Below are 21,783 nucleotides of genomic sequence, written 5' to 3' on the forward strand. Positions count from 1 at the left end.
CTTTTTATTGGAACTCCTTTATGTGGAGCGTTCTGTTGATGGTGCATGGTGCTCCTTGAACACTTTATAAAGAATTTGATCATTTATTTGGGGATTTTACTCCAACAGTGCTCTGGTAGACTTGTGGCTTCCCCCACCCCATGACCTGTAGGTCTTTTCCTTTCTGTCTGCTACTGTGTGTGGACTTATTTGTTACTAAAATAGCATTCATTCCTTTATTCAATAAACATTGATGTTAGACACTGTTAGGTGATTGGGATTCTGAGGTGAATAAGGCACTTCTTCTACCTTTGTGATGCGTTCAAGGGTTTTTATGTGCTACAGCCCCTGTAGAGAACCCCACCTCCCTGGACCCCCACTTTCGGTCATCTTGAATCCCAGTTTTTCACTCCTTCAATCCAAAGCTGAACAGTCTTGGTAGAGTTTCAATTAAAACAAACAAAGTATATTGTTCCTTAAATTTTTTCACGGATAGTTTCCTAGAAAAATCTAGGTGTGCTATATTTAACCTAGATTGGTTTTAAGGTGCATAGTTATTTTGTGAATCACTCACCAAGAAAAGAAATGCTGCCACTAAGCACTTTTGCTTAGTGTGTTGACTCCATGGTTTTGTAGTACTCATCCCAGCTTCAGAGATGTTATAATATGAGGGTCTTAGAATTGTCTAAATATATGGTTAAAACTGAGCCAAAAATATAAAAGAAAGAGGCTTTTCACAGCATGACTATTTGATGGTAATTTGAAAGCTCTGCCTCACTGTGAACCACTGACTTAAGAGATAGCCCCTCTTAATATTCTGATGTAGATCCTTTGTATACATATCCTTCTGGACTTTTACTTACACACAAACACAAATCCATCCATTTATAACTGTGTTAAAATAGTTTTTTGTTTTGTTTTGTTTTTTAAATAGATCTTGTAACTATTTCCCTGACTTGGTATATTTCAAGATCTTTCCATGTAAATATACACATCATTAAGTTCCACTGTGTGGTTTTATTAGAATTTGAATTGCCAAATGCCCATTGTTGGACAATTCAGTTATTTCCAGTCTTCTTCAGTATAAACATCTTTGTGCACTTGATATTGTTTATTTAGGATAATTTCCAAAGAGTGGAGTTGCTTTATTAATGGATATATGTAATTTGGATACAATGGATACATATTGCCTATTGTCCTACAAGAAAATTGGTATCATTTTACAGAAGTTTGCTAGTCGAAGTGTGTACTGTAACTAATCCTATATTGTCATTTTAAGAAGTCTGTCAGGGGAGTCTGGGTGGCTCAGTCAGTTAAGCGGCTGCCTTCGGCTCAGGTCATGGTCCTGGGGTCCTGGGATCGAGCCCCTCATCAGTCTCCATGCTCAGCAGAGAGCCTGCTTCTCCCTCTCCTTCTGCCTGCCTCTCTGCCTACTTGTGCTCTCTCTTTATCTCTCTGTCAAATAAATAAATAAAAATCTTAAAAAAAGTGTGTCAATATGTTAGATGAAAAAGAATATCTTGCTTTAATTAAAAAAAAAAAATTACCAGTGAGGTTAAACATTTTTCTCCATTGGGTTATAGATAATTTCTGTTTCTTTGTACAATTCCTATTTCACTCTTTTACAACTTTTGTTAGGCTTTTCAAATTTTAATTATTGATTTGATGGAGCTCTTTACATATCAAGGATATCAATCCATTTGTTGTCACGTAACAGATAACTTGTTTCCTGGGTACCACTTGCCTTTTATTTAGTTTATGGTATTTTTTTGTTGTACTCAAATTTATTAATAAGTGCCATTGTTCATTATGCTTTTCTTATCAAGGTTAGGATCTCCTAATCCTAAGGTTAAATAAATATGTGTATATACTTACATACTTAGTATTACTATTACTTATATACTTAGTATTTTAAAAACATTTATATTAAAGATTTTATTCATATGGAAATGAATGACTTTGGATATATGGTATGAGAAAGGGGTTTACTTTATTTTTTCCAAATTGTTGTCTAGTAATTCCTAAGAAAGTTTGTTGAATTGCTTTATCTTTTCCTAAAATTACAAGTCATCCTTATCATATACTGAATTCTTAGATAAGTGTGTGTCTGTTTCTGAGCTTTATATTTTTCTGCTTCTTTTAAATTTTTATTCTGCTCTATTGGTTATTTCTGTACCAGTAGCACATTGTTCAAATTATTATAATTGTGGTGCATTTTAATAAATGCTAGGCTACATTTCCTTATTACACTTCATTTTCAAAGTTTCCTAGCTGTTTTCAATTTCATTTCAGATTGATTTTTACAACGTTTGTAAAATTCTGGAAAAATTCTATTGGTATTTTGGTTGGGATTGCATTATATCTAATGATTATAGTACATACTAAGTGGAGACAGAACGGACATCTTGATCATTTAATTTTTTAAAGAATAGTTTAAGGGGTGCCTGGCTGGCTCAGTAGGTGGAGTGTGCGACTCTTGATGTCAGGGTTGTAAGTTTGAGCCCCACGTTGGGTGTAGAGATGACTTAACAAAATATTAAAAAAAAAAAAAAGAATAGTTTAATACAGATGATGTAAGGGCCTCCTAATGTGTAAGATCCTTGCTTAGATGCTGGAGATAGAGTTGAAAAGATAAGGACCTTCATCTTTTATCCCAACCAACTTCGATAATTGTAGAAAGATTCTAAGTAGGTTGTATAGTGTAGGCGAATTATAAGACGATTTTGTCAAATTCACGTATTAGAAATATTGCTCTAGAAGCAAGGAGGAGGGGGCATTTGTGCAGAGAGGGACTGGAGGTAGAGAAAACCCTTCAGAGGCTCTAGATTCTGAAGCCCAGCTAAGGGTGGATCGTAAATGTATTTAGAAGTGGAATTGATAGGATGCAAGGAATGGATTGGACGTGGAAGAATGATGTGGAGGGAGGAGTCTGAGGATGATTGTGGTGTTTGGGGCTTGGTCAGCTCGGGCGTGGGGGGGGGGGCGGGGGGGGGGAAGTGATGCTGTACCAGAGGTTGATATCTAGGAGGAGGCACAGATCTCCTAAGACAGATGTTAGATTTGGTTCTAAGTATAGCTGTCAAGGGGTTGTGAAGCAAGCTAGATGACTTGTCTGGTTCTCAGGGGAGAGTCGTCGCCTGGAGATAGCGCTGGCCCGATTTCTTGCAGTAGCTGAGCAGACCTGCCTCAGAGACTAGAAGGAAGCCAGTTCACGAGAGGAGGAGGTGAGGCCCCAGTGGAGAGGAGAGGCCAGGGGCCTTAGGGAACATTCACTAAAACTCCTAGCGACAACTAGAAGAATGTTACCACAGGAGAGAAGGAATAAGAAGCTGCCCAACAGATCAAATGGTGCTAAGAACCCAAATAAGATATTGAACAGTATTTTGGGTGAATCACTTGAGTTTGTACCTTTTGTTGGGGGGGTTGGGTGGCATGGTGTCAGTGGAAGTCCCATTGATGGGGGAAGAGGGTATAAATAGGGGTTTCATTATTATCACCATTATTTTGATATTTCTATCACTGAAGAAACTTTGAAATAAAGAATACAATTGCTTTGCTCTACTTGTACCTCCAAATCTGTGGGGTTTTTTGTTTTTGTTTTTGGTTTTTTAAAGATTTTATTTATTTGACAGAGAGGCAGTGAGAGAGGGAACACAAGTAGGGGGAGTGGGAGAGGGAGAAGCAGGCTTCCCGCTCTGAGCAGGGAGCCCGATGCAGGGCTCGATCCCAGGACCCCGGGATCATGACCTGAGCTGAAGGCAGACGCTTAACCGACTGAGCCACCCAGGTGCCCCAAAATCTGTGTTTTTAAATGGAAAAAGTCTGTATTTGTCCACTGTTGTACTAGGTTCTCGGCAGCGGACTAAATTCTGGAACTGAGTTGATATATGATAGGAGATGAAATGTTATGCTCCCTGCCATTACAGAGCATTTTGCCGTCTGGTAGGAGGTATTAGACAAACGAGTAATTATACAGTTATTTATAATGGTTGCAGTTAGCCCTATAAAGAACAATTAGATGATACGGGAGAGCTTACAACACAGGGGGCTGGGGGGGGATCAAGGACGGCTTCCTTAAGTGATTTTGAGCTGAGATGGGTTTCCCAGGCTGATAATCCCTGAGGTGAGGTGAAGCTTGCAACCGATAAAGCCAGAGAGATGTGAGAGGAGATAGGAGAGGCCAGCAGAGACTAAATCTGTCTAGGTTGTAGGTCTTTTAAAGGGTTTTGGATTTTATCCTGAGAGTGATGATAAACCATTGAAACACTTTAAAGATGGGAGTAACTTGATTCAATCATTAGACTGTAAAGTTCTTGAGGGCTGTGATTCTCTTTTGTGTCCATTGTCTTTTCTCTGTGTCTAGAACAATACCTGGCACTTTGTAGATGGTTCAGGTATTTTTGTATAAATATTTTTATTTCAGCGAGTGAATAGTTTTGTGTTTACCAAGATCATCCCACCTGTTGTGGGATAAACTGACTGCGGTGTAGGGTGAAGGGCATTGCCGACTAGCTCCTGAGAAAGTCCTAGGGAGCCATGGTGGTGCTTGAGGGTGCTCATGGCGATGGAGAAGCACATTTAGGAGGAAGAATAATTTGATGGTGACCCATGTGCAAGAGAAAGACATTCAGGATGTTTTATGTAAGAACAACAGAGTCTTGCAGGGCTATCTCTAAGTAAACGGTGACATAACTTATCCCGCCTTTTTCCAAATGATTCATCCTGCTGTGTTTTGGTGTTGGTTTTTAACATTACCACGAACCTCTAGATTCCTACTTGCTCAAGGTTTAATTTTATTTTACTGCCAAGCTCTGTGAGTTTGACATAGACTATAAAAATGTCTCCTGAATCTTGTTGTCTACATTCTTAAGAGCCACTTCCATGCTGGATGCCGGTATTATTTCTAGCTTAGGCTATTGCAAACCAGAAAGCCTGCTCTTTTGCCTTTCTTGCCCTATTTATTCTCTGCTCCATATATACCCATAATATAAGATAGAAATGAGCATATCACACAACTACCTAAAAACTCTCAGGGCTTTCCCAGTTGCCTATCATGTGAAGTCTAAACTAACAGTACTGGTTGTTTTTTTAAGAGCATATTTGATTAAATTCAACAAATAGCCATTTGAGCTCCTGCTTCTTAACTTGTCTGTGATTTAGCCACAGGTATGTACATACCCTGTGTACCTTCATCATTTTCTGCCTTGATTCATTAGCTCTTTTTTTTTAAATTTTATTATGTTATGTTAATCACCATACTTAGTTTCTGATGTAGTGTTCCATGATTCATTGTTTGCGTACAACACCCAGTGCTCCATGCAGAACGTGCCCTCTTTAATATCCATCACCAGGCTAACCCATCCCCCCACCCTCCTCCCCTCTAGAACCCTCAGTTTCTTTCTCAGAGTCTATAGTCTCTCATGGTTCGTCTCCCCCTCCGATTTCCCCCTCTTCATTTTTCCCTTCCTGCTATCTTCTTCTTTTTTTTATTTTTAACATATAATGTATTATTTGTTTCAGAGGTACAGGTCACAGTGCTCACCATAGCACATACCCTCCCCAATGTCTATCACCCAGCCACCCCATCCCTCCCACCTGGATGTTGGTACCTGATGGCACACTGGCTGTGTGTAGGATCCTCTGCAACAGCTCCACAAGCCTTCTTAATGGCACTTAATGTTGGCAAATAAGACAGATATTACTGGAGGAAAATTGTCCATACTTAAAGATTGTAAAATGTTTGGATCACTTACTATTTAATGGCTTTTTTCCACTTTCTGGAATGATCTGCATTTGGCAGCAGGGTGTTCTGTAGATACATATGATCAGTTTATGGGCCCTTGGTGATGCCTGTGTCTTTCTCTGCTCCTTACATAAGCAGGAGTTACTTTTCTGTGCATTTGGGCGATTTGGTTTTTCCTTAAGTATTTTTATCACAGCCATTCAGTGAACATTTGCTGGTTTGCCTGTGCCAGGGGTTTCAAACTCTTCTCAAACAGGAGACTCTTTTTTTCCCACCCCAAAGGAAATCTTAAATAGAATACTATAGTGCATAAAGCACCTCAATGTGGAACAGTGCTTGTTGAAGTGGGGTAGCTAAACCCTGGGCTGCATGATACCCATGTGGTGGCCTCCAGGAAGTGGTTCTTAGACTTGACAGCAGGAGTCACAGGAGTAAAGGTGGTGACAGCTGTGGGAAAGATGAAGGAACTAACACATGGAGGTAGAAATTTCTGCATTCTCGAAGCTGACACACTGTGGTTGGGGAGACATTCAGAACCAAGAGAAATATGACAAGTACTAGCTAGATAAATGCTTGAGAGGAAGGGAAGGGAAATTCCCATTGTTGTCCCCATAAGGACATGACCCAAGCATGACTGAAACCATTTTGTCTAGAAATAGTGATAGATTAGTATGGATTCATTTCATTCTTTTGCCCATCTTCCACCTTAACCCAAGTTCATGATCTTTAAAGACATGAAGTTGGTCTTCAGGCTGTCCTCTCTGATTCCAGGTTAGCTGCTGGCCCAGCCACTGACTGAGTCCTTGGCCTTGTTCTCATTCGTGCAGTTCCTCCAATGTTTACTAATTTCCTGTCTTCCTCTCCCACTTTTTCAGAGCTGAGAGCTCACTTGTCTTAGTTGTTGGGTTTCCAGCTATTGTTTTTTCTACCCCTAAACCACCAAATGAAATCCTATGCAGAAGCCCAATTTATAAAACAAGTAAAAGATCTGAATGGGATTGCAGTGTTTAGGATGAAGTGAAAGGCACTCCTCATCCCTGCTCTTTCAGTCTGCATTGTCACCTCCAGGGATTCCTGCCGTGGAGCCATGATTCTAGTATGGCGCCGTGGTTTTGTGATGATGGAAGCATTCCAGGGCCGAGTTCTCTAATAGGGTAGCCACCGGCCACAACTGTGTAGCCACGGCTGTTGAACTCTTGAATGTGGCTAGTGTGACTGAGGAGCTAAATTTTAAGTTTTGTTTAATTAAAATTTACATGGTCACAGTACAGTAATATTGGAAGATGAAATTCTAGTATGATGCTAACTCTCAATTTAACATTTATGGAATGTGTCTTTATTTCAGTTTCCTAGATCATGTATAAAAGAACATTAGTTTTAGATGATCTTGAACTCTGAAAAGGCCTGGAATGAATTCTGGCTTGTAATCTTGGACAGATTGTCCAATCCCTCTAGGCCTCAGTTCCTTTTTATAAGATGGGCAAATCTGTGGTACCTTTTCATAGTGAGATTTAAAATGAGACAAAGCATGCCGAGCTTTTGGTACAGTCCCCAATGCCCGATTCTAGGTGACTTATCCTAATAAATTGGTTTCTGTGTGTGTGTTTTTTTGCTTGTACAAATAAAATATTCTTATTGTAGAACATTTAAATGAGAAAACAGCAAGAAATTAAAAATAATGTGTAATCCCACCATCCATAAACAAGCAACAGAAAAACTTGTGGAATGTAGGAAAAATAGTGTTTTTGGTTCATAATACACTTTTCTCTCCGTTTTGAATGTGCATATGTATGATTTCACAATTACTGTAAAAAAGGGAGCTTTTGGTGACTGTGGGTTATATGTATATAAATTGCCTTACATAGCTTTTTTAAAAATATTAAAAGGCCTTTAGAGAATATGTTGTGATTACTGAAAGGCTGGTGAATTCAATAATTTATTGGTGTCTTTTTTAGATTTATCTTTGGTGATTTAATGTTTTTAGAATATAGAAATTCTTTCTAGAATTCTTTTAGGATGGTAGAACAAAGATGGAGATGATTTTAAATTAAATTTATCATGTCTCTTGAAAGTTCTGGAGTCTCAAAGTTGTGACTATAGACATCCCTTATGACATTATAGCAATATGTATTCATTTAAAATACTAAATGTATCAAGCACCTTCTGTGTATCAGGCACTGTGCAGAGTACTGAGAATATAAAAACAAGTAAGATGTTGTCAGTATCCTTGAATAAAATATGATCTAGGTGGAGAGACTGACTTGGTTCTAAGTATAGTGCTATAAGAGGGATCTAGACAGGGAAGATGGGGCTGTCTGGATCAGCTGGGGATGGGTTGTCAGTGGAGGGTCTCTGGCTGAAGTGACACCCAAAGAAGTTTTAAAGGAACGATGGACTTAACCAGGCAGCAGTGGGGTGAAGAATATTCTAGGGAAAGGAAAGGATGTGGTGTGAGGGACGCCTGAGTGACCCGCGAGTATTTAGAGAGCTGCATTAGTTCAGTATGGAGTTCAGAGTTCAGAGGTGGGGATGGGGTGGAAGGGAGAAGTGAAGATGAGTCTGGAGCAGTTATAGGAATCAGATGGGTCCCACAGGTCTTTCAGTGCCCTATTAAGACACATGGACTTTATGCTTAACATTAAAAAAGTTCTTTGAAGATTACTAATAAGAGAGGAGTTAATAAAAACCACATTGAGATACCACCTTACACCAGTTAGAATGGCAAAAATTGACAAGGTAAGAAATAACAAATGTTGGAGAGGTTGTGGAGAAAGTGGAACCCTCTTACACTGTTGGTGGGAATGCAAGTTCCCACTTTGGAAAACAGTGTGGAGGTTCCTCAAAAAATTAAAAAGAGAGCGACCCTATGACCCAGCAATTGCACTACTGGGTATTTACCACAAAGACACAGATGTAGTGAAAAGAAGGGCCATATGCACCCCAATGTTCATAGCAGCAATGTCCGCAATAGCCAAACTGTGGAAAGAGCCGAGATGCCCTTCAACAGATGAATGGATAAAGAAGATGTGGTCCATAAATACAATGGAATATTACTCAGCCATCAGAAAGGATGAATACCCAACTTTTACATCAACATGGATGGGACTGGAGGAGATTATGCTAAGTGAAATAAGTCAAGCAGAGAAAGTCAATTATCATGTGGTTTCACTTATTTGTGGAACATAAGGAATAGCATGGAGGACATTAGGAGAAGGAAGGGGAAAATGATGGGCGGGAATCAGAGGGGGAGATGAACCATGAGAGACTATGGACTCTGAGAAGCAAACTGAGGGTTTTAGAGGGGAGGAGGGAGGGGGGATGGGTTAGCTCAGTGATCGGTGTTAAGGAGGGCACGTACTGCATGGAGCACTGGGTATTATGCGAAAACAATGGATTGTGGATCACTACATCAAAAACTAATGATGTATGGTGACTAACATAATAAAATTAAAAAAAGGGAATAAGATCTCTGATCACATGTGTGACATATGTGGTGAAATGACTCTCCAAATGTCATCTGGAGAATGGAACAGGTTGAATAGTTCAGGGCAGGGGGACCATTCAGTGGGCTATTGATTAGACCAGGTAAGAGATGATGGATGAGGAGGCTTTGAATCCAGGCTGTGGAAGGGAATAGCCCTCTGGATGTTTGGATGTAGAACTTGGGATGGGTGGTAGGACTAGAGGTATAGCTCTAGGTCATCCACACAAGGGCCATGGGGTGACCATCACCACACAAATGAAGTCACCAAGGAAAAGGTATAGAATAAAAATTTGAAGAGGCACTATGAAGGAACATTGGGGGAGATACCAGTGGTTGTCACAGAGGTGGAGAAAGGTGAGCCATAAAAGAGACTGAGAAGGAGCAGCCGGGAAGGCCCAAGAAAAATGAGAGTGTTGGAATTGTGGAATCCTGGGGACAACAGTATTTCAAAAGGAAAGAAGTGGGAAACAGCGTCAGATGCTACAGAGATGCCAGGTAAAGTACCCAGTGTTTGTTGGATTAATAATGAAGAGATAATTAAAGAGTTTCGGTGGGAGTTAGGTTACATCAATGTAACCTTGATGTCACATTCCAGTATTATTTTAGTCTGAATTCTTTGGTTTCACAAAAAAAGTAACTCAAACTAGGTTTTAGGTAAAGGAGGGATTGATGGACTAGAATCTGTAGACGCTTTGGAAGATCACATTGTAGGAATTTTAGAGATGCAACTAGCCCCGAGGCTCTAGGAGAATGACGAATTTTACTTAGCATTATTAGGATAATCTCTTGCCATTTCTCATCATTTCTTTCTGCCTGTTAGTTGCCTTCTTTTTCATGAAAAACCTGCTTTCTAGACATGGAGGGCAGTAGAGAGTGCAGTTTTCTACCTCTGGAGTGGGATTGTTTTTCTTCCTTCAAATCTGTAGGCAGAAATGTTGGAGAATGACTGACATTGCCCCTCTTGGATGAGTGCTGTGCCTGAGCCAGCTGCTGGTATCTTGGTACAAGGTCATGAAAGAACATGGTGACTCCCATGATGTTATGAGATTAGTGGGAATGGCAGGTCCCAGTATGGGGAGGGAAATTTTCTAGGCAGACAGTCTCGTAAGTGTCCACTGGAAGTATGCGAAAGAGGAATGGGAAATGAGGGAGCAAAGTGAATGTAGAGTACTCTTAACCTTGGCTATGAAAGTGAGTGTTTTAATGTAACCAAACAGAGACAAGTAGACACTGATAGGGTTATTTCATAACCAGATCATTGGTGGAGATTTAGTAATGAGTATTGAAAATGAGTTTGAAAACAAGAGGTAGATGTTAATTGTCATGTTTATGGGTAAAGGTTTCTATGCAGACACATTCTTGTGGACATAGATATTTATGTGAACAGAGGAAGTCTGGTTATAATCACCAATTTCAAAATAATTATGTGGTCCCTTTATTGTCAGATTTAAGTTCTCTGAGTAGTCGTCTTTGTGTTTGAAATGAACATAAGCCGTATCTGCAGGAAGAAAGCAGAGAATATTAGAGTTTGCAAAAGATCCCCGAGGTCATATAATCTAAGATGCTTAATTTTATGGGTACGAAAAGTAGACTCCAAAGAAGTGAAGTGAAGGAATCACAGATATAACAGTGCCTGTCAGAAGGAGAGGGTCTGTTTCTCCCTTGGGTCTCTGATTATATAGTGAGGAAGTCTTTCCTAAAACTTCTTCCATAGACCTCCCTTCATGACCCTTTGTCCAGAATAGGAGCACAGCCCTTACCTCTGAAACCTGTTGCTGATAAAGGGGAACGTGACAACCTGAGCAAAACCAGGACTTCCCAGCAGGAAAGAAAGGGAGAAGGGCTATTCAGTAGGAACTCAGCAGTATCTGTGACATAAGCTAAGCTAAAGAGTATTCTTTGGACATCGGTTCACTCATTCCGAAAGGTTTTAAATCATGGAATAGTTAAGATCATATTTGTGTTTCAGGAAAAAAAAAAAAAAGTCATCAAACACCTGTGATAAGGTGTGAGGTAACAGATTATTCTTACACTTGCCTGAAACCACGTAAGTTGATCGCAGAGTTGAACTACATTTCAGGTCCCCAGCATCTTCCCATGTTACCTGCATTCCATTTTCTATTTATATATTTATATGCTGTTGATGGTTGTGTGTTTATCTTTTAAATGAAACATTTTAAAAAATGCCATCAAGTAGTTTTCCCTGGTTGGGGTGATTGGGTATATAACATGCACATGCACATAGACACACAACTATCATCCACATAGGCTGTGGTAAATGCTAAAAGAAAGGCCCAGCAAGCATGATGTGGCAAGCACCTGGGAAGAGCTGTGAGAAGATCTGTAATGGGCAGCGAAGAATGGCATAGATGGGGCAGATCCTTCTAGATGAAGGAAACAAAAAGAGAGGCAGAAAAGGCAGGGAATGCCAAGGTGCCCTGTACGGATAGAGCAGAGACATGGGGGAAGGACATTGGAAATAAAGCCATGAATGGGTCACAAAGAGGCAGGCACAAGAAGAGAATGGAGATCACACATGTTGGTGCCTGACTTGAGTAGGCACTATGTCAGGGTCCGGATGAGGCAGAGGGGATTGTATCCCTATTCTTCTTAGGAGGAACTGGGGCTCAAGATTACTTGCCTGAGGACCCACTGCTAAGGTTGAGTCTACATTTGAAACCAAGTCTGTCTTAACTGGGAAATTCGTCTCTTATTCCAAATAGTCTTCCATGTATCATTCCATCATGTGTAAAATGTTAGCATTTGACTTTTAGTCTCAGGTGCTATTCAGGGGTTCTGAGCAGGAGTGAACATTCCAGAAGTGCTCTGTAGGGAAGTGGGATGGCAGCATTGTGGAGGCTGAATGGCTACCATGCCACTCTGCAGACTGTCTTCTGTAATGTCTCACACTCAGACAGTGGAGCCACTAAATGATTCTGTTGTCAGGCTTGTATTTGCCGTATTTTCCATGGAAATCAAATTCTGTACCCAGTTTTGTGCCTCCCTAACTGCCTTCTCCTTTCCGGTGGTAGTTCTTGAGTTCCTCTTGGGCTTATTCCTCTTTATTGAACATCTCACTCCTATAGCTGGTGCTTATTCAGATCAGACTAACTCTGCCCTAACTGCTAATTCGCCAAGCGGTTTCTCAATCCATAACATCTCCTGGACATAGCTAGTTCTTCTATTATAATTGCCATGATGAACTTGGAGAGAAAAAGATGTTCTGTCTACCAACCCTGGACTTCCTATTTACCTGAATCATCTCTAGAAATAGGATGCAAACAAGAAAAATATAGAATGCCTAGTCTTCATACCTTAAAAACACATCTGGAACTGTTTGAACTAACTAAAAGTAAAATAAGTGCTATGGTAGATTATGCCATACCTTTTCTTTTTACTTAAAAAAACAAAAAAGGAAATGGAAAACATACCACTTCTAGAAGGCCTTGACACTGAATTGGATATTGAAATGGTATCAGTAATGTATTTATATATGCCACATTTTCTTCCATGTTTCAGCCATCTTTGGTACATATGTGTTGGATATTTGCCAGGTGAGTTGAAATGTTACCACATAGGGGAGATCTTTATTTAGAAGTGGTGTGAATCCTTAAGGTAGAAGTAAAGTCAATCCTTTTGATTATACATTACCTTCCTGCTCTGATAGAGATGGTTTTTCTTTCTTTCTTTTTTTTCTTTTTTATCATTTTGTGTCAATCTTTCAATAAATGTCAGCATTCCCCTGCAGCAACTAAAAATAGAAATTATGTCTAAGAACAGTATAATTTTCACAAACTTAAAAAATTGCATAAGAAATATTCTAACTTAATACTGGTTTTACTGTATCCTCTAATTTGAAGTGGAGTGAAATACTTATGTGGTTGAATCATAGCTCTTTTGCTGTTTGCTATAAAAGTTTCAAGAATATATATTTCAAAATTTTTTTTCTTTTTTTTCCTTTTTTTTTAGTAATCCAAAACAAATGCAACAGAACTCAGCATACTTGAAACACATTTTCTGAATTTATCTTAAATCTCTCTGCTCCAGAGGGTTTGTATGTATGTGTGTATGAGTTAGGCCTGGCTGGTTACTTCACCATCGATCCCCATCCTGGATTGATTGCACTGAACAGCACAGAATGAGTTACATATGGTCCCACTTTGTCTAAGTTTGTAGGACCTCTGGGTTGGAACTCCATTTGATCAGAGTGAAGCTAACCATCACAGAAATCTGGCTAAAGTCAAAATCCTAAATATATGCACGTATACATATATTCTGGTTAGAATGTATATATTTCATGTTAGAAGCACTGGTGTTTTTTTGCTATTTATTGGCTCAGTGATTATTGTTCTTAAAGTATCAGTGTCATTTCAAGGATCTTAAAAAAAAAAATCACTCATCTGCCGTTTGTTGTTGTTGTTACTATTATTAAGATCATCTTAAGTTTGAAGAGGAAACCCCATTGTCAATTTTATAGTTCATTTCCTTTTTTCTTAGCGTCAGCAAACAGAGTAAAGAAACACAGAGATTAAGATATGGTTTCCAGTTTAGGTTTTTGCTCAGGAGGTACATCGAGGTAAGTAAGGGGTAGGGGCTGTGCCCAGTAAGTAAGGTTCCCCTTTTTGGGGTGGACGAAGCCATTCCGAGTAACTTTCTCTTCACGTAGGCTCTTTTCTCCCTGTGTCGGTCTCTTCTCTCTTCTCTTTTCCTTCCATTGCTTTCTTTATTTTTTTTCCTTCTTCCCACCTCCCCCTCCCCCGTCCTGCTCTTCCTTTCTTGGTCTGCAACCACGTGCTTCGAATCTGTGTATCTGGACTGCCTTCTCTCACAGTTCAGCGTGAGTGTTAGCAGAATGAAAACCAGATGGACCAGCAGTTCCCACTGTTATCTCCCAGCCGACTCTGGCAAGCCTCCCCCGATCCCTCCTTCCTTGGCATGACAGAAATATTTGCCTTTATTTAGGGAGACTTGTATTTGCTGCCGTACCTCTTCCCTCAGCTGCAACATAAGCGGAAAGCTATTTATTTATTCCCTTGTTGCTGAGGTTGGTTGAGGTGAGTACACTGTGCAGTGATTTTAACTGTTGAAGAAGCAGTTTTAAACCTGCCTAACTTCTGTATTCTTCTAGAATAAGTGATTTATCTGATTCTGGGTGTTAAGTGCTCGGGAATTGCAATATGAAGATGAGTTTTGAACTGGAAGATAAAGGTAGAAATGCTCTCCATGGTGTGTTCTTACCATCATTTCCCTTAGAACACGTATTTACTGAAGGGACAGTTGTCGTTACTCAGCGAGCAGTCGAGATTATGAATTAGAGACCCAGCTACTAGGTTATCAAAATGCTGTTCTTAGGATGATTATATTTTCATTCTTTTATCACATTTTCCCTAATACGGTATCAACATTATTTCACCTTTAAAATGTTATGTTCTGTTGCTACCCAAGTCTTAATGAATCGGCTCTGAGTCAAGGTGTGAGCTAGGTTTGGAATTGCCATAGTAGTAATTTGGATTTTTCATTTTTAAAAAATAGACTTTTGAGTAATTTTTGAGAATTTCTCCCTATGGCTATCATAAGGTTTTAAAAGACTCATTCTTGATCAGTAGCCTGTGTTACTTTTCGGATAGTCCAAGTGGGAAATAACTGCTCCTGAGAGTGTCAGTGGCGTCTCAGACATTTTGGGGGTGTGTGTGCGCATGCGCACACAGGCACACAGTGTTTGTAGAAAATTGGATCTAAAGAAACAAACGAAACCCACTTTTTTTTTTTTTTACTGGAGATTTGTCGCTGATAGATTTGACTGAGAAAAAAACAGCTCAAAATTTCAAAGGAAAAGTATACTTAGTAGAAAAGAATCCTGGAGCTCAAGTGTTCATTATTGGGTAATCAGGAAATTTCTCCGTATCTGTCACATACTCATGAAAAAATAATATAAGGAGGGCCTTTAGTTCTTTTTAGTTCTCAATTCAGGGGTTTGTCCATTTTTACGCTGCATGAGGTTATTAATTGAAGTATTGGTCTCATGTTTTTAAAACAGTGGGTCGTAAACTCACAAATTCTGAGTGAATTAGTTTACCTTCATTGTGTAAAAGACAGCATTTATGTAGTGGTGATTTTTCAGACAGGACAGAGCCACGTTGAAGTGAGAGGTGTATCTGGGAAACATAACCCGCTTCATCTAATAGGCCAGTAACTAAGCGTGCAAAGGGAATGGCAGGTGTTAACGAAAAAATCATTGCAAAATGCTGGCTCCTGTGAGTATCTCACCTGCATAACGGAGCTTCAGATTTGTGTCGTTTCTGAGCTAAAGAGTTTATTACCATTCTACTTCCCTGTCTATTTTTTAGCTCTTGCTAATGTTGGCTTCAGCTTCCAGTGAGGTTGTGCTGTTGCATGTAACACTACCAAGGTAGCGTCTGCCCAAGTCAGAAATAACAATAGGATGTAAAATAGCCCAGTTACAAATGAGGTCCTGCCATCTGTGCCACCTTCTTAAGTGGGGTTTGGATGATAAAGTGCTGATGTAAACTTCAATAGATAAGCCTGCTTTATTGATAGGAGACGTCAGATTTCTTCTGTTCACTTGCTTGTAAAAAAAAGATGAACCCCACTTAAAAAACCAAAAAGACCCAAAAAACAAAAAAACAACGAAGGTGCTTAAGGAGTAGAATAACCTGTTCCTGGTGGCGTCCTCCAGATCGGACTGAGAAGCACTCCACGATGCCAGACTCACCTGTGGATGTGAAGACCCCGTCTAGGCTGACTCCTCCCACCATGCCGCCTCCCCCCACAACTCAAGGAGCTCCGAGAACCAGTTCATTTACACCGACGACTCGTGAGTAGGCATTGCTGCATGTCCTGTTTCCACTTTGAAATCTAAATTTTTTTTTCCTGCAAATAAAAATTAAGGGAAAATAAGATCCAGCATCAATGTGTTATACAGAAGTGAAGCACCCCTCCCCCTCCCCTCCCTCCCCCCCCCGCCCCCACCAAATGGTTTAATGGCCAGGAAGTAGGTATTGTGCCTGTACAGATGTATAGCATCTTTGGGATAGTTTGTATGACCGCCAGCATTTGCCTGCCTTTTCATTTTTGTTTCACAGTTGTAGTCTGCTTTCGTTTCCGCGGTGAAGAATACTGTGCATTAGTTTGGTTTGGGACTCCATCTGTTATCACCATCACTTTTAGTTCAACTTAATGTGTAGCTCCTTATTTTAGTTTGTACGTTTTGACTTGGAACATGTTAATATCCTACAGTTATTTCCAGGTTGCTTCTGCTCTTCAATACCACTTTCTTCTGTTATTTACAAATAATATTAAAATCTAGTATCCTTAAGTTAGAAGGGGTATTGCTCTAGGCAACAGTCACATACAGAAAACTTTCTGAAATAAGGAGCATCTTTCTTGTCTTGAGCCTGTCAGACTTTTATTAAACCTTTACTCACTTCCAGCTCAGCTCCGGCCCTGTGTTCTGAATCAGTGGTGTGTATTGCTTTCTGTGTCGTCCCAGGAAAGGACAGGACATTCTGACCGAACAGCCACTTCTCTTCCTGTCCTGTATATTCCAGTAGGGATAGTGGATAGCTTTGTCTCCAGTCATTCTCAGAATCCTGGTTAAAATTGTACTAAAGGATTTGTGAAACTAAAAAATGCTATCGGTTGCAGATAATACTATTTACAGACCACGTGCCATGAAGCCTATATGAATGAAAAATAACTAACGGGCAAAACCAGATAGATCCGTGGGATTATGAGGGATTGGCAAACACACAGCCCAGGCTGTTGATGCAGCGTTGCACTGCCATTCAAAAGACCTTCCCAAACGTGGAAGGGACAGGAGGCTGTGGTGGTGCCAACTTGTAACCCTGTCATCTTGTATTTGGGTTGTTGTTACCCGAAGCCACAGGGACAGGCATGTGTCTCCCGTGAGAGGTCCTGGTGAGCAGTCATTCCATGACGTGTTGCTTTGGCGCTCATTTGGGACAAGGGACCATTTCATTATCTTGAAACTTTTAAGAATAATAGAGGACTCAAGACATCTTCAGACCACCGTTGGAGATAATCTGTCAAAACTATATTAAAAAGATGGGTTTGATAAAGATGAGTTTGTCAAACTAGTTGATTTAATATGATAAAATCAGCATTTTCTTCGGTGAGAAATGTGCCAGATTTTCTAGTCTTGTCCTTAGGAATTATCTTGATGTTCAAATAAATTTTATTGGAAATGAGGTTATCAAATTACCACCAACCCATGCTATTAGTTGGAATGAGATGTCCCTTTTTGATTTCTTGAAATAACTCTCTGATAATTACCATATCCATTTGGCTTCTTATATAAAATTTGCATTTTCCCTAAAGAAGTGGTTAAGAAATACGAGGGGGAGAAAATAGCCTTCTAATTGGGTGGTATAAGGTTAAAACTTGAAAGTCCTATTTCTATAAACACAGCTGTCAGTTGTGTGTACAAAACATGATTAAAAATGTTCAGTGATAAATTTAGTCTCCACCAAATGTACGCTTTCTCTAGGGGAACAGTTTAGAAAGGAATGGTCCCGTTATATTGATGTAAGCCTGTGACAAAAGGCTGACATCCCAACGCTGTTTGTTCTGAGTTTGAAGCATTTCAGGTGGTTGGCATATGTGCACATGGAGGTAGGGCTGACCCTGTGTTACAGCCGACTCCCATTTATTACCAGCTTCCGTGTAGAATACCCTCATGCATGGTGAGGAGTTAGACCCATTTAGTTTCAGAGTACCCGAACAAAGCCCCAACAGTTGTTAAATCACAAAATCCACCAGATTTAAAGGGAATGAAGCTTGGTTATAATTTCTTTGTGCATATTCCCTGTAAATTTATTTATTTATTTTTCTTTCTGATTTTGTGCTCTTGACAGTAACTAATGGCACGAGCCATTCACCCACAGCCTTGAATGGCGCCCCCTCGCCGCCCAATGGCTTTAGCAATGGGCCCTCCTCTTCTTCCTCTTCTTCTCTGGCTAATCAACAGCTGCCCCCAGCCTGTGGCGCCAGGCAGCTCAGTAAGCTGAAACGGTTCCTTACTACCCTGCAGCAGTTTGGCAATGACATTTCTCCAGAGATAGGAGAAAGAGTTCGCACCCTCGTACTAGGACTGGTGGTAAGCAAATGGAAATGAGCCCAATTTTCTGGGGTAAGGGATAGTGTGTGTGGGAGATTCCAAATAGAGACTGTTCTCCCAGCTATTTTGTTCTAATATATTCTACACCTGGAGATTGCATGTAAATCTGAGAATTCTGAAGTAACAGGGTTCTCAAATGTGCATAATGTATGGACCCCCCCCATGATTTCTTTTATTATTTGACTAATAAAGATAGGGTTCTACAAATTTATTATTTTCTTAGCCATAAATGTGTGTGTGTGTGTGTATGTGTGTGTGTGTGTAAAATTCCATAGGTATAATCTCTTGGCCTGACTAGTGGCTTTCCACAATGACTGTGTTTTTGTTATGTTAATGATTCACTTAATCTAATTGGGTGCTCATTTTGATGTGGTTGCTTTGAGAGATTTTTTATTATCAGTCTAGAAATGAACAAGGATTTATAACCAGGAATACATTCTTCTGTGTGTTTTCATTTTTGAGGCTAATAACATTTTTAAAAAACTTGTATTGTGGTAAAATATACATAACATAAAATTGACCATTATAACCATTTCTAAGTGGAGGGTTCAGGGGCATTAAGTACCTTCACATTGTTGTGCAACCCTCACCACCGTCTGTCTTCAGAACTTTTTCATCACCCCAAACTGTGTACCCATTCAACAATAACACCCCAATTTCCCCTCCCCCAGCCCCTGCTAACCAATTGTTTAAAAAAAAAATACTTTGTTATAGGTAGAATTACTTAAAACATTAGTTTGAAAACAGAAGTGTGGATTTTAGCACATGAGTCTATATTCTGTACAGTATCACACTAGAAATTAGAACATATATCATTTTTGGGGGGGTCCTAAATCACTTTTACACATACTGTGATTTTCTATATAAGTAGAGGATTTTTATTTAGGAAGGCAATTTTCCCATAGCAAACCCGAGTCATAGAGAAGCTGTGAGTCACATATTCAGCCCACGTGGCTGAACTCAAATTCAGGTGACAGGGCCCAGTTTGCTTTCTCTTGAAATAGATCATTCATTTTTATGATGTGGCCATATCATGAGCAAAGCCATAATACCAGTTGCCTTTTTTTGCAGAAGAAGCCCCAGAATTGAAGCCTGAGTGAGGGTCTAGTGCAGTAGACATAATTCTAATCGCAATAACTCACATTTGACAGAGAGTTCGCAATTCACTTTTTTAACTCATACCTCCCTCCACTCTGCACTTTTTTTCTTTTTTTTATTCTGTTATGTTAATCACCATACATTACATCATTAGTTTTTGATGTAGTGTGCCATGATTCATTGTTTGCATATAACACCCGGTGCTCCATTCGATACATGCCCTCTTTAATACCCATCACCAGGCTAACCCATCCCCCCACCCCCCTCCCCTCTAGAACCCTCAGTTTGTTTTTCACAGTCCATAGTCCCTCATGGTTCGTCTCCCCCTCCGATTTCCCCCCCTTCATTCTTCCCTTCCTGCTATCTTCTTCTTCTTCTTCTTTTTTTTTTAAACATATAATGTATTATTTATTTCAGAGGTACAGGTCTGTGATTCAACAGTCTTACACAATTCACAGCACTCTCCATAGCACATACCCCACCAATGTCTATCACCCAGCCACCCCATCCCTCCCACCCCCCACCACTCCAGCAACCCTCAGTTTATTTCCTGAGATTAAGAATTCCTCATATCAGTGAGATCATGTGATATTTGTCTTTCTCTGATTGACTTATTTTGCTCAGCATAATACCCTCCAGTTCCATTCACGTCGTTGCAAATGGCAAGATCTCATTCCTTTTGATGGCTGCATAATATTCCAGTGTGTATGTGTGTGTGTGTGTGTGTGTGTATGTGTGTATATATATGTATATATATATATATATATATATATACATACCACATCTTCTTTATCCATCTGTCGATGGACATCTTGGCTCTTTCCATAGTTTGGCTGTTGTGGACATCAATGTCCACAATATCCACTCTGCACTCTTAAGAACAAAAAACTTCTGCATTTCCCACACTCTGCCAGGTCCACCTTTTTCTCCTCCAGGACTGGAAGGATGATTGCCACAGAACTGTGTCTGCATACTGCAGTTAGTTTTGTCAATCACTTATCTTTTCCTTTTTATTCATTCTTGAGTTTTGCATAATATGCTTAGCAACTCACAAATAAATTAAACCTAAGAGCCATGGAATAAGTCCAAAGCAGTGATTGTGTTACATAAATGGTGAATATGTTCTTTGTAGCAAAAAAATGTTGTTTTTTTTTTTTAAAACTGCTTTTTAAATTTGATATGGTCTCTAACAGTGGTTTCCATAACTTCAGTTACAGAAAAATTTGGTAACTTTAAGTCGATTTCCCACATATTAAAAATGGCATACTTTTGAGTGCAGTACTTTTTTTAAAGATACGTATTTCTCTAAAAACCTTAGAAAGATAAGTTAGGGGAAGACATTAGTTAATAGTGCTTTGCATGTAATAGGGAGGCAGTGAAAATTTGTCAAATGAGTGAATGAATAGAGAATGGATTTTTTTTTAATTTTGTTATTTGAATATAGTCAACACAATGTTACATTGGTTTCAGGTGTACAACATAGTGATTCAGCTTCTCTATACGTTATGCTCTGCTCACCCCAAGTGTAGCGACCATCTACCACCATCTAACACTATTACAATATTATTAACTATATTCCCTGTGCTGTGCCTTTTATTCCTGTGACTTCTTCATTCCATAACTGGAAACCTGTATCTCCCACCCTCCTCTTCACCCAGTTTGCCCATTTCCCCCCACCCTCTTCCTTTTTGGCAACCAGCAGTTTTTGTTTAGTAGAGAGCAGATTTTTTTTTTCTTTTTTGGAGCGTTTGACTACAGGCTTTTATGCATGCTATTTTATTTAAATCCTGGGACTACCCTTGGGGGTAGTGATTTTATACACATTTTACATGTGGAGAAACTGAGGTTTACAGAAGTAAAATATACAGGGCTACCCAACTGTAGTGACAGGCCTGTGATTTGAACTCAGGCAGTCATTCATAATGAATCACATTATGCTCTCATTTAGATGGAGTCAGAAAAACTGTTAGTAGGAACAGGTTTAATGCATAAAACAACTAGCATAACTTTAGAAAACAAGCCATTGAGACAAAATGAAAAAAAAAATGGACTGCTGATCTATGTTGTTACAGATAGGAAGTTAGTGTTGGTTCATAGTTTCATGTGAAGATGTTTTGAGTTTAAAGGTATAAATTTAGAATTTGGTGCCCCCACACTTTATCATAAAAAGAAAAGGAACTGCTCAAAAAAGTGGATGGAGCAATATCCTAAAGGAATTATGTCACCAGTACCCCAGGCCTGAGGATAATTGAGGTGTTGAGGAAGTTGAGACACAGTTTACAGTTGTGATTCTGCCCAGAGACTGAGGAAGATGAACCAAAA

At 39.6% G+C, this 21,783-nt stretch overlaps 1 protein-coding gene across 1 annotated transcript in view; it reads left to right on the top strand.

The window, feature by feature from the left end:
- The window catches only part of RUNX1T1 (RUNX1 partner transcriptional co-repressor 1), a 135,465-nt gene that overhangs the window by 59,754 nt on the left and 53,928 nt on the right, over positions 1–21,783 (top strand). The window contains 2 exon segments of the mRNA XM_064588137.1: positions 15,904–16,041; positions 18,101–18,342. Coding sequence (XP_064444207.1) covers positions 15,904–16,041; positions 18,101–18,342 — 380 coding nt within the window.

Source organism: Mirounga angustirostris, unplaced genomic scaffold, assembly GCF_029215605.1.
Source record: "Mirounga angustirostris isolate CCGP_5_RB_7025 unplaced genomic scaffold, mMirAng1.0.hap1 SCAF_4, whole genome shotgun sequence".
NCBI lineage: Eukaryota > Metazoa > Chordata > Mammalia > Carnivora > Phocidae > Mirounga > Mirounga angustirostris.